The sequence below is a fragment of the Stenella coeruleoalba genome, assembly GCF_951394435.1.
Source record: "Stenella coeruleoalba genome assembly, chromosome: 6".
In the NCBI taxonomy this organism is placed as follows: Eukaryota; Metazoa; Chordata; class Mammalia; order Artiodactyla; family Delphinidae; genus Stenella; species Stenella coeruleoalba.
The window spans coordinates 6,418,274-6,431,638 of NC_137151.1; the positions used below are offsets into that span (position 1 = coordinate 6,418,274).

Genomic DNA, 13,365 nt, shown 5'->3' on the forward strand with positions numbered 1-13,365 from the left:
TGGCGATCTCCGTTCTCACGGTGGGTGTTAGAAAAGAGTGGCTGATAAAATGGCCAGGGAGGGTGAACTAGAGGGGTTAAAGGAAGCAGCTCTCAGAGGGGAGTTTTTAATAAAAAGATTTAAGAGCTCTCTTAATGACATCCCAAGTGTTCACAAGTCTGCAGGAACCTCATTTCCAATGGCTTTGGCATCAACATAACTTTCATTGAGTTCTTGACTCTCTGCATCCTGTGCAAAGTCTCAGATTTTACTGTGCTTCGGTTTGTCATATTTCATCTGTCAGTGACAGACCCACACCTAGACTCTTGTGCTGTGTCCAGCTTGTGCTCCTCTTCAGGTGTGCCAAACGTGTCCTGTTCACGTTGTGCCTGCTTTTTCCTCTGCCTGGAGCACAGTCTCCCAGATGCTTGTGGCTCACTCCACTTAGATCTCTCCTCCTGTTCCTTTATTTTACCCTGCTTTATAGTTCTGCATAGCACTTAGCACTGCTTGACATTAAGTGGTATACTTATTTCTGTATTACTTGTATCTCCCAGAAGCACGGTAGCTTCCTGAAGGCAGGTCCTCAGAAACTAGAGCAGTAGTGGTGACGCCCTGTAGGTTCTCAGTAACTGTTGAATAAATGAGTCTGTTAAAGGGGGAGATGTATTTGACAGGGTTCAGTTCATTAGGAGGTGTGCTACTCAGCTTGGGCTGCCATAACAAATACCACGGACTGGGGGGCTTAAACAACAGAAATCAATTTTCTCACAGTACTGGAGGCTAGAAGTCCCAGATCAAGGTCTAGCAGGGTGGGTTTCTGGTGAGACTTCTTTTCCTGGCCTGCAGACAGCCACCATCTTCCTTTGTCCTTGCATGATGGAAAGAGAGTGAGCAAGCTCTTGTTGGTATCTCTTCTTATCTAAGCCCATCATGGGGCCCCGTGCTGAGAACCTCATCTAACCTAAATAGCTCTCAAAGGCCCATTTCCAAAGTCACCTTGGGGGATGGGGCTTCAGCATATGAATTTGGTGGAGGGGACGCAAACATTTAGTCCATAACAGGAACTGTTTTCTAATTAGGGCACATTAGACTCCCCCTGTCCTTTTGTAGCTAGGGCAGTTGTATAATGGCTGCCTGGACAAGAAAAGAGTCCTGCCACGTGTGGGGAGTCTCCCCTGAATCCCTCTCGGGGGAACAGCGCCCTCTGCTGATACTCTCCCTGCTCCACTTACCTCCCCGTGTCAGTTCCACCCTCACCTTAGGTGGTTATTTCAGCCAGCGTCTGGGTCATACCCCCTTTGCTTGCAGGAGCATGGCTCATTAAGTTACCTCAGGACAAGAAGGGTATTAAAAAGGTAGCTAGTAGCTGGAACGGTGGAGTGAATAAAGGAAAGCTCTTTTTACAGTAAAACACCAAGTTATAAATGGAGGAGGAGTGATAGAATTAGAAAATCACTTCTTTTAACACCCAGTGTCATAGTTGATTCAGGCAAGGATCATCAGTGGGGATGCTAAAAGCCACTGAGTAAAAAGATTGTGGAGAATCACCCATGCTGCCAAAGTATCACCCTACAGATTACTTAATTGCAAAGGAGAAAATGTACCTTTGCAACAATGTTTTGTTGCCATACCACTTTTGCATCGTAAACAATGAGACAGACTGGCATCACTGTGAAGGTGTAAGACGTTTTGCCAGAAGTGTTTTACCTGAATCTAATCATGAGGAAGCAATCACATGAATTCAAATTGTGGAACATTCTGTAAAACGAGCCGTTTTGAAGGATGGATCCTTCAAAAATGTTGGGGCCTATCTCAGTAAAAATTAAAAAAAAAAAAGTAAAGTCGAGGTCATGAAAGATAAAATGCAGGAGGGGTGGGGTGGGGGGACTGTTCTAGATTAAGGTAGACCGAAGAGACGTGACCACTAAATAATAGTGTGTGATGATGACTGAAATCTATAAAGACAACTGTAAAAGACGTTTTGAGGACAATTGGAGAAATTCAAGTTGGACTGTATATTAAATAATATTACATGTTATTTAGAGTGATAGTAGTGTTATTATGTAGGAGAAAGTCCTTGTTCTTAAAGAAATTTACTGAAGGATTTAGGGGTGAAGCATCATGTCACAACTGGTTTTGAAATGGTTTAGAAAATGAATTTATAAATAGATGGATGGAGAAAAGACAAAGGCTCATGTGGCAGAATCTTAAGAACTGATTAATCGCAGTGAAGGATGTATGGGCATTTGTTGCTCTATACTTCCATCTTTACTGTAAGTTTGAAATTTTTCGAAATAAAATGTTGGAGTAAAATATAACTGAGTGGAAACTCAGGAAAAAGCAGAAGGCCTGGCATGAGAGGAAGCCACGAGCAGGCAGTTCATGCAGATGGCCCAGCCCCTTTCCCCCTTCTGATCCTTTCTCCAGTTTCCATGGCCTCTCTTGGGTGTTCACACACCTTTCCTGCTGGCAGGCCCCTGTTCCTGCTTCCCCACAGGCTTCTGCTACAGCTCTGGCACCCCCTCATTAATGGTCCTGCTTCAGTAACACTCCTGGATGACTTAGTTTCCCAGTTCCAGAATTTCTGAGAGGTGGTGAAATTGTCCACCAGCCCAGGCACCAGGTTGCCAGCTTGCCAGCGGGTGGGCTACCCATAAGCCAGAGGCCCTACCAGTACACCAGTCAGCTGTGGGCTGGGGCCACTGGTGAAGTTCATGGCCACCAGGCCTGCCCCTGAGTAGAGGTGGGCCGGGGCAGATGGCAGAGCAGATGCCCCAAAACAAGTTGGGTACAGTTAGCAGGCATGAATCTGTGCCCCCCTTTTTTCTGATTATATAAGTAATATTCATTATAAAAACATAAATGGTAATATGGAAAGTATTTGAGAGGCAATGGTAAAGAGCCTGGGCTGGGTGTCAAGACTGGCTGAGTTCAAATCCCAACACTTACTGTGAGTCCTTAAGTAAATGACTTAACCTGTCTGAGCCCCAATGTACACATGGGTAGAATAGTAGTGTCAGTTTCTTTTCTTTTTTTTTTTCCTTTCTATTTTTTGCTGTGCTGCATGGCATGCAGGATCTTAGTTCCCTGATCAGGGATCGAACCCGTGCCCCCTGCCATGGAAGCACGGAGTCTTAACCACTGGACTGCCAGGGAAGTAATAGTGTCCGTTTCATAAGGTGGTTGTGAGGATAAAATGAAATGAAATAGTACATGTAAAGCACTTGGCATGAACTAAGCACCTAAAAAATGCTCACTGCTATTATTCCTCAAAGCCTAAAACAAAATTAAAATAACCCTACATTCTGGTGCTTTTCCCTCCTGCCTGTTTTTATGTGCCATATTGGGATTGTAAAATGGGTACTTTAAAAAATACATACTTTTATTTTGTTTTTCTCCCATTTAACATTGTATCATATTTTCTCACATCATTATGCTTCTTTGAAACATGAACTGAGGACTACAAGGTATTCCATTAGGTGGATATTCTGTTGTTTTTCCCTAACAGCTTCAGACGAGGAGCCCCCCCGAGACATGAGGGCCGTGCTCCCCCCAGAGGAAGGGATGGTTTTCCTGGTCCCGAAGACTTTGGACCAGAGGAGAATTTTGATGCTTCTGATGAAACAGCCCGAGGAAGAGATCTCAGAGGTCGAGGTCGGGGTACCCCACGAGGTGAGCTGAGAACCCCGGGTGTGGGAAGGACAGGGGTGGAGAGGTAGGTTGTTGTGGACACCCCTGAAATAGTCTGTGAGTGCTGCGTTGCTGTGTTCTATTGTGTAGGAGGAAGGAAGGGTTTACTTCCCACTCCTGATGAGTTCCCTCGCTTTGAAGGAGGTCGGAAACCAGACTCCTGGGATGGAAATAGAGAGCCAGGTAAGGCAGTAGAGCTGCGTGTGGCTTAGGGTCCCACAGTTCACAGAGTGTGGTCTGAGGACTCTCCCAGGGGTCCACTGGGTTCTCTCTTTAGCGACTCACCTCTCCGTGGCAGGCCGCATTGTCTTCAACCCACATCTTCAACCCACAGTGTAGACTGAATGCAGGAGCAGATGGGAGAGCCCAGCTTTTTCCTACTGAGCCAGATATTAAAGAGATTTGTCTAAATACCACTCTTTTCACTAAATTGTTTCGTTTTGGGAAAGTACAGTTAAATGAACTAAAGTTTTCTCAGTCTTCATTTCTGATATGGCAAATGTTGTTAGAACTCTCATAAATGAATTCTCTTTGGGATCCTCAGTAATTTTTAAGAGTGTAAAGACACTCTGAAACTAAAAAGTCTGAGAACCACTTTTCTGGCCCTTCCCTGCCTCCTCTTATTTCAGGAGGCATGTTTATTTCTAATCTTGACCCTTTTTGTGTACTCATGATGTGACTAGGTGTTCAGGAAATGTTTCTTGCATGAGTGAGTATTGGTTTTTGAGTTGCCACTTATTCTTTTTTTTTTAATTAATTAATTAATTTATTTCTGGCTGTGTTGGGTCTTCGTTTCTGCGCCAGGGCTTTCTCTAGTTGCGGCGAGCGGGGGCCACTCTTCATCCCGGTGCGCGGGCCTCTCACTATCGCGGCCTCTCTCGTTGCGGAGCACAGGCTCCAGACGCGCAGGCTCAGTAGTTAGAGTTGCCACTTATTCTTAACAGTGCAATTCCTGTCTGCTTTTAGCCACGCTGTACTTTGATATAATGAGATGGTTAGATTCCTAGCCTTCTGGATCTGTGTTCTCTATATTAGGGCCAGGTCATGAACATTTCCGTGATGCTCCCCGCCCTGACCATCCCCCTCACGACGGTCATTCCCCAGCTAGCAGAGAACGGTCCTCTTCTCTCCAAGGCATGGACATGGCATCCCTACCACCCCGAAAGCGCCCCTGGCATGATGGGCCAGGAACCTCTGAGCATAGAGAAATGGAAGCCCCAGGGGGTCCTTCTGAGGATCGAGGAGGCAAAGGTAAGTGAGGCCGGTGATTTCAGCTCAGGAGCTACGGATGCCACAGCCCTGCCGAGAAGGCTGCAGGTGTCACGGGGAGCCTCATCTCCGGGCCAGCCCCATCCCAGTGTATGCCTGTTCTGTCTGTCCCCGACTGGGGTACTGGGGGTCCTTTCTCCACTCTACCCTCCAGGGCTTAGACTGTGCAAAGGCACATGTTCCTAGCTGCGGTACAGCCAGTTGGAGCGCTCATTGGGTGACTGCAAGCTCAGCCTCTACGCAGTTCTCCTCCTCTTGCTTCCAGGAATCTCTGGTTTGTTCACACTTTCCACTCCAGCTCTCTTTCAGATTGCCCCAGTACTTTCTCTGCTGATCTGTGAGACTCTTGCTCTAATTGGCAGCTGTGCTCTCTGGTAGTGGCTGCTCTGATACCTTGAAGGGTGTCCCCAGTGGCAGAAAGAATTGTCCTCTCTCAGGTTCTGTGGTTGTTTTTTTTTTTTTGGAGTCTGAACCCAGGAGGAATTTGGCTTATGCCCAGAGTCACAAAGACTTTGGGGAATATGGTCTGGAAGGGGTTTTCTTTTCAGGGGAGCAGTGGATTATTTCTACTACTTGAAACTTTGGACCTTTATTTTAGAGGCAGCGCTGACTTTTAGCCCAGAGCAGTAGCCACCAAATGCTAACTACAGCTGTGGTCTCAGGTTGGCCTGGGCCGTTGCACATGTGGTGTACTTTGGAGGCTGCTGGAAAGACTGCCTGTGTGCCTCAACCTGTGCTCCACTCCTCAGTTCACCTGCCTCGTGGCTGTAGTCCCTTCATTACAAAGTTCTGCCTTTTGTTCTCGGTAGTTCCGTTCTTCTCAGTGCAAAGCCCTCAGAAATTACCTCGTGTCACCAGTAGATCCCCCCACCCAAGCGCTCATTTTGTTGCCGGTTGGGGTGGGCACTGGGGACACCTTTGTAGGTCCAGGGCTGAGGCCACGTGGCTAGTGTGGAAATGATGTCCTAGCTGACAAATTCTCTGCCAAGGTACCTTCAGGTGGTACTCAGCCAGGGTACCTAGGCTGAGCTTTGTAAGAAAAGAAGCCAAAATGCCTTTGGCTATTTTGGCTAGCTTTCCTCACCTCCTTGTCTTAGCTGGATTCAAATTCCATTCAAAAATTTAAGACGAAGTTGGCAGTAGTCTTCTGATAATGCATTATGGGAGATGTGTCCAAATCCGATCATCTCAAGACAAAAAATCTTAAAGGTCAGAATCTTAAAAATCATTAAGATACCTAGAGGTTTGTGTGTCTGAGTCTGATACAAATAACAGTATCCCTGGGAGAATCACTAAAAGCCAGTGTTTTTCTTTTTGTGCTTTTGTTTTTCAAGAAATGTTTTATCTCATTATTTAAAAGGAAATCAAAAGTGCTATATAGTTGTAGGATAATCATAGTAAACACTTATCCTGGTTAGAGCAATTGTAATAATTAACGTCATCAACAGTTTGTATTTCTTAGTTGCTTCCAATGTTAAGTCAGTGCTTTTCAAACCTTCCCCTGGAATACCCCTGGTGGCGTAGGAGGGTGAAGATACACATCTCATGGACTGTAGGCATGGTCCATGTGATCGGTGACCTCCAGGAGGTGCTCCGTGTTTATCTCTTGGCTCCCTGTCAGTTCCGTCATAGCCGCGGGGAACACGTGTGTAGGTGAGGCCGAGGGGTGCGCAGCCACAAGACAGGGCAGGAGTGAGATGGTGGTCCAGAAAAGCAGAGGCACAGCTTTCAGTGCTCTGAGGGCTGTGCTCATGTCCTCAGAACTCTGGTGTTTTTTTTTTTAAAAAGAAGTGTTCCACTGTCTGTCATCATAGAGTAAAAGTTTGTACCAGGAGTTGTTAACAGTCTCTGATGGAAAAAAAAAGTCACATGTAAAACCATTATTTTGTTTCAGGCCGAGGGGGCCCCGGACCTTCTCAGAGAGTGCCAAAGTCCGGACGTTCCAGCTCCTTGGATGGAGATCACCATGATGGATACCACAGAGATGAACCTTTTGGGGGCCCTCCAGGCAGTGGTACCCCTTCTAGAGGGGGCCGGAGTGGCAGTAACTGGGGTAGAGGGAGTAACATGAACTCTGGCCCGCCAAGGCGAGGAGCTTCAAGGGGGGGTGGAAGGGGTCGGTAGAAGTTGGGGCTCAGTACCCCTCGGCCTCTCTGGACAGTATTTAAGAACTTCTGTGGACTTTCCAAGAGAAACAAAAGGAAACCTGCACCGTGTAGCCCTGAACTCTTTCTGGGGCAGCTGAATCCCAGGAGCCCCTGATGTCTTCAAGGTGAAGAGACTGCTGCCAGAGTAGCTGGCTACCCAGAGTAGCTGGCTACCCAGAGTAGCTGGCCTTGTTTTGTCCTGTCCACCCACACTGCCCTAAATCCCATGTGGGCTTGTGAAGATAAGAGCTGGAATTTTTTTTTCTTTTTTTTTTTAAAGTGTCACAAGACATGGAACCTCCACAAATTTAAGTTCATGTCCAATTGGAAATTTGTTTCTATATGTACAGTTTGTCAGAGAAAAAGTTGTTTTTGTATGAATACAGAATGTGATTTACGCAAGAATTAACAGAAAACAACTAGTCGTCAAGTGCTTGCCTTAAGGAAACCCTTAGCTTCCATTGCATCTGGTCTGCTGAGGGGGGTACAATTATTGCTTATATTTGTGAGCATACTTGATGGGAATCTCTAAGTCATCTAAAGTCACCTGTGAACTTTTTGTTTTTAAACAAGTTCTTATCTAGCCCTTCTGTCACACTTATTTTTGTAGTAGCATGAAAAATACTTCAAAACTATAAAAAAGTTTGAAGTAGATTCAAAGCCTTATAATTAGTTAGATCTACTCTGGCAGATGGAAAATTATACACCAGAGGAAAAAAAAAATCTGGATGTCCAAGTAGGGGTCTTCCTTGGCTGCATCTCCTAGTAATCACACCGTAGACTTGCATTGCCTTTTTCTGAAGAGAGGAACTTGACATAAACGAGAAATCAACTACACATACCTTCTGAATACTGTAAATCATTTCACAAATGGTTCTAAGTTGAAAAGGAATGGATCAAAATATCTCTTAAAACAGTTGTGCAAAACTTAAATAATTTCTTCCTCTTCCACACTAGCTATGTGGAAACACCAGTGCTTAAGGCAGAGGATTGTTCCAACTTAAAGTAAGCCAGGAAGTTCTCATCCACAACAAGTTCCTTTAGTTTTAAATAAATGGAACATTTGGCCCAGTTTGAATTGAAAGCCAAAAGTTCAGTTTGAGATAACCCCAGCATACTTTCTATACTGACCCCTTACTTTGTTTTTATAAAAAGAAACCTTTTATTATTCAAAGGACTGTCCTGTGGCCACCCTAACGTCTCATTACTTTGCCAGCTTCAGTTTGGCATAGGAGAAAAGTTTCCTTGACAAATTTAGTGGTGCTGGAAAGTGTCAGTACTTGCTTAGGAAAGGGATACTGACATAGTTGGAGAGTATATAAAAAAACTCGTAACTGATTCTCCATTAATGTAAAAAATGGTAAGTGCTACGTTATCTCTGCAGATAAAATGTTGACACCACACACACTGCTTTTTTAGGGTGTTAGAACCTAGAGACTACAAGAGATATTCTCTTTACTTTGCGATTTAAAACATCCTATTGATCAGCACTTTGCTCTAAACACATGTTTAGGAGACTCAGGATTGCTTTAGGTTTGAGGATATTCTTTTTGTGTGTGTGGTACGCGGGCCTCTCACTGTTGTGGCCTCTCCCGTTGCAGAGCACAGGCTCCGGACGCGCAGGCTCAGCGGCCATGGCTCACGGGCCCAGCCGCTCCGCGGCATGTGGGATCCTCCCGGACCGGGGCACGAACCCGTGTCCCCTGCATGGGCAGGCGGACTCTCAACCACTGCGCCACCAGGGAAGCCCTGAGGATATTCTTTATTTGCCCTCCACTGGTATAGCTTAAAAATTTTGAAGTTGTAATCAAATTCTAAGAAGCTCAAAAGGGATCCAGAGAGCAAATCCATACAGAGATTTAGGCTCCTTTTTTCTGAGATTTGTGTGGTAAGAACTTTATCATAACATTCCAAGGCTTTAACTTGAAAAACACAGAACCTCAGTAAGCAGATAACCAGATCACATTTTGAGAATGAATTCATTTAGAGAAAACTGAAAACTCAGCATTACATATTCATTAATTACTTAGCAATGCATTACTTAGTAGGTGATGCATTTTAAAGTATCACTGTCAAAACACATACCAGATGTTGTGCTTTGAATTTTATTAAAGCTTAGATTTCCAAACAGTGAATTCTTGAAAAAATGTTGGGAAAACAGTTTTTAAAAATACAGTAGCATGAACATAAAAGTCAACACTGTGAAATCTTCAGCCATGCAAACTGTAGAGAAATTTAGAACTAGAATGCAGATTTAACAAGGGGGTAGAAAGAGCAGCCAATGGTACAAGTTTTCCAGTCAAAAAAATCACTCCCCCGAAACAGTGGATTTGCTTTTACAAACACCCCCTTGGTTGTTCCTCTTGAGGTAGGTAACCCTATTTACTGAGAGGGGAACAAGGGAGCATTCTTAGAGAATATGGGGGGTTGGGGTAAGTCTACAGTGTGGATGTTGGTCACTTTAGTGTCCACTTCTTGGAGCAGGGCTTAGGACACTGATAAAAATCTAAATTTTGAGGTTGGACAAAGGGGCAAGGCTCGACTGCTGCCTGACACCCAGTTTCGGCAACACTGGAATCCAGCCCCAGGAGACAATTATTTTCAAATCGTGCAATCCAACATACAGAAAAGTGGTTCACAACCTTAGCTGGAAAAGGAATCATCTGGAGAGCTCAAAAAAAATGCTAATGCATGGCTCCCACCCCCAGCCCCGCAGAGACAGACTGAGTTGATGTGAGGTTTGAGTCGTCAAGTAATTCTCATGTGAACGGAGAACCACTGGCGTAGGATTTAAACATTTTAAATAGTTTACTTCCTAGTTAATATACAGCTAGTGACAAAACATGTAGTTTTCTGGACTCCTCAGAATATTGAGCCCATACTTTCTGGCAATAAATTAAGGTAAGTAAGAAGGTCCTAAACAAAATTAAGTGCTAAACCTAAAACGAAGGAAATTTGGCAATTAGATGTGAAAAGCATCTTACATTGCATGAAGATCAGACTGTAAAGTGTAAATTATAGTTAAAAAGCAGATCATAAAATTAGGAATGAAAAAAATTAGGCCTTGTAGAAATCCATGGTTTCCATCAAATAGGGAAACCGCACGTAGAATCATGTGTCTCCCAGGAGTCCCCTAGCCCAGTTCTGCCCACGGACCTCTCACAGCGTTTACGCGCACCTTACTGGGTATTTCTTACAGGACGCTTCTTGGTCCATCGCTTTCCTCATCTAATACATGAATCAATTTTCCTTTAATTTTATAAGGTACCATGTTTACAACTCCACTAAAAGAAAAAACTGAGATAAACCATCTTAACTAAAGTACTTTTAAAAATTCCGGTGGCTAAAGTCAGTATTTATTTTAGTAACTCTTATGGATCCACTCACATTGAAGAATACGGAAAAATAATTTCCAAGAGCCGAAGAGAACAAGTTTACTGTAGCTAAGCTACTACAGTCTACCACTGGATTTTTTAAAGTGACAAAACGTGGAACAAAAGTCTGAGAAAAGTAATAAGGGCAGTTAATTAAAACGGAAGAGCTAGTGTTCTTTTTCTTTTTCAACTGAGTGTAAACTAAGACCACGATTAACGCAAAAGCAATTTATCATAAATGCTTCACAGTATGTCACCAACTCAAGGACAAAATTTAGTTCTCATAGCACTTGCTGCTGAGTATAGCACAAAACGCTGAACTTGAGGAGCTTCCGAAACAGCTCATGTCTCAGTTTTACAACTGCTGCTCAGTTTACAGATTTCGCTGGCACAGTAAAGGAGCAGCCTTTGCCCCGCGCGCTCTGGGAAAGGCGGGCGCAGTCCTCGGCATGGCGAGCGCTGGGCCCCTGGGCCGGCTCCGTGTGGTCTCCCGACGGTGCGTCCCGGGGGCGGACTCTGCGTCCTTTCCGACGGCGCGGGCCCCAGGCCTCTCACACGGGGAGCGCCTTGGTGAGGGTGGCGCCCGGTCCCAGGCGCCGAAGCGCCATGCGCAGCGCGGTGCCCGCGCCGCGAGGCAGCAAACCCAACAGCACGGCGAGCAGCGCAGCCACCTGCGCGCAGGCGCCCAGCGCCGTGAGCAACGTACTGCGCAGACCCAGCGCCGCGTACAGCGTAGCGCCCAGCGCGGCCACGTAGAGCAGCGCGGGCCGCGACGGCGTCTCCTCGCCGCGCAGCAGGCGTCCGCACGCCGCACCGCCTCGCAGGAGCGTGCCGCCCGCTAGCGCCAGCACCGAGCCCAGCGACCACAGCAGCGCGAACTTGCGGGCGCGCAACAGCAACACTGGGGCGTAGAGTGCGGCCAGGCCGAAGCAGAGCGCGGCCAGCAGCAGGCACACGCCGCTCGCCGCCAGCCGCTGAGCGCGCGTCACGCTCGGCATGCACGTCGGTCCCGCCGCCGTCGTCGGCTCCGCGGAGTTCCGCGCCCACGTCCAGCGCAGGCCCGCGCGGCCGAGCCACGCCCCCGCCGGCCCGGCCCCGGCCGTGGGCTCCTCTGCCTCTCCCGCGTCGAGGAGCGGCTCGGCGGCTGCCGGCCCGCCCGCTTTCCCCTGCGCCAGATACTCCTGCAGTTGGCGGTGGAGGTCCGCCATCTTGGGCGGGGTGTCCGGGAAGGGGAGGGCTGTCGCCCACTTCCGGTTTTGCTCGGTCGCCGTTGGAAGCGGCTCGGCTCCGGTCGGCTGTTGGTCGGCCTTGGCGGAAGGGGCGGGGCCTGCGGCTCCGCTCCTTCAGCTGCCTCCGCTGGACCCGGGGCTTGGGACTCTGCTGGTGCCTGTGCGTTTACCCTCCCAGCCCCGGACCTTGTCCTGTGTCCGGTGTAGGCGCTATGAGGGCCTGGATAAATCATGGCAGCATTAAAAGTTAGTTGGGGGGCGTGAGTCGGTGTGGTTATAAAAGAACTTGAAGGAAACTTAACGTGTCTTGACCTTATGGATGTCAGTATCTTGTGATACTGTGTTATAGCTTTTCAAGATGTTGCTATTGGGGGAAAATGGGGAAGGGGTTCACGGGATCTACATATTTCTTAAAACCATGCTAATCTATGTCAATGAATTCAATGTTTTTAGAAGCTCAGACTGCAGGTCTTAGGTGGTTTCTTTGGGAAAGCTACAGAGGTGAAGAAGAGTTAACCCCCCCACTCCCACCAGTTTGCTTCTTTTCTCTTCCCCGTTTCAGCAGAGGCCTGGAAATATTCTTGAGTCTTTCAGGCCCCTTATCATGTATCCTTGGCCCGCCTTGCCATGCTCCTCGCACTTCTGGGTGTTCTGAGGTAGCTCCCACAGCCCCGCTCTTTTTCAGAGCCTCCTTGAAGTTCTTCAGCCAGTGGTCACGTAGGTCACAACTTTCCGGGTCTCTGCCAGGGCTTCACCCCCCTCTGGTTTCTACCTAATTCCCATTCCCGGACGTTGGATCAAGCTGCACCTCCTGCTGTTCACTCCTATTCCGCTTAGGTGCACTTTTTCTGAGTTCTCATCTGTTCTAGTTGTGAAAGTTTATTGGTTTAAGGCAGTGCCAGCAGCTGAGGACAGGTTCTCTTCTATCTCCCTTTTCCTGGGGCCTGGAAGGCTGCTGCAAAAGCACACAAACAGATGTTGACCAGATTGACACAGTTATCAATTTGTGTACAGTAAAGCTGCCTGAAAGGCTTTGTAGATACTTTTTTTTAAAAAAATTATTTATTAATTTGGTTGTGCCGAGTCTTAGCTGCAGCAGTCGGGCTCCTTGGTTGTGGCTTGCAGGCTCCCTTGCTGGCCCCTTAGTTGTGGCATGCGAACTTTTAATTGCAGCATGTGTGTGGGATCTAGCTCCCCGACCAGGGGTTGAACCTGGGACCCCTGCATTGGGAGCGCGGAGTCTTAACCACTGCACCACCAGGGAAGTCCCCTGTAGATACTTCTTTTGTAGATGTAGAAGCCATTGGTTGAAAAACCTATTTTGCTAGACTTTATAAATGCCTGTTGTGAACGTGAACATGATGGCATGGAAGTCCTTTTGTACTGTAAAGTGCGATACAGTTAAATAATACAGCAGTCTACTCTTGTACAAGTGTTCGGCTTACTTGCCCCAGAAGTACTGGGAGTGGAAGGCAGGGCTGACCACTCTAGGCTGTTTCCGGTATCCCTGGCTTTGGAGGCACTGCAGGAGGTGAACCCAGGATATTTCCCCCGTGTCTGCTGCTTTTGGCTGTACTGGCTTCCCCTGGGCAACTCCTGCTGATAGGCTGGTAACACCCCTTTGTTCTCTCTTCTATGGAAAGGTTGATATTAATGGCTTTCTGCTGTTGTCGT

General features: G+C 47.0%; 2 protein-coding genes across 6 annotated transcripts in view; one reads left to right on the forward strand and one right to left on the reverse strand.

Annotated features, from left to right (window-relative positions):
- The window catches only part of WDR33 (WD repeat domain 33), a 103,502-nt gene extending 96,101 nt beyond the window's left edge, over positions 1 to 7,401 (forward strand). For 3 of the 5 annotated variants that reach the window (XM_079924101.1, XM_079924104.1, XM_079924105.1), the window contains 4 exons: positions 3,491 to 3,654; positions 3,763 to 3,855; positions 4,708 to 4,923; positions 6,836 to 7,401. In XM_079924101.1, the coding sequence (XP_079780227.1) occupies positions 3,491 to 3,654; positions 3,763 to 3,855; positions 4,708 to 4,923; positions 6,836 to 7,065 (703 nt within the window). In that variant the 3' untranslated portion in view covers positions 7,066 to 7,401. The remainder of the gene's footprint in view (positions 1 to 3,490; positions 3,655 to 3,762; positions 3,856 to 4,707; positions 4,924 to 6,835) is intronic. The other 2 variants (XM_079924102.1, XM_079924103.1) reach the window with 2 other exon arrangements.
- Positions 7,402 to 9,161: 1,760 nt separating this feature from the next.
- On the reverse strand, positions 9,162 to 12,012 carry SFT2D3 (SFT2 domain containing 3). Its single transcript, XM_079924106.1, has one exon. It carries the CDS (start codon positions 11,668 to 11,670, stop codon positions 11,014 to 11,016), a length of 657 nt encoding a protein of 218 aa, XP_079780232.1. The 5' UTR covers positions 11,671 to 12,012; the 3' UTR covers positions 9,162 to 11,013.
- Between the last annotated feature and the right edge of the window lie 1,353 nt (positions 12,013 to 13,365).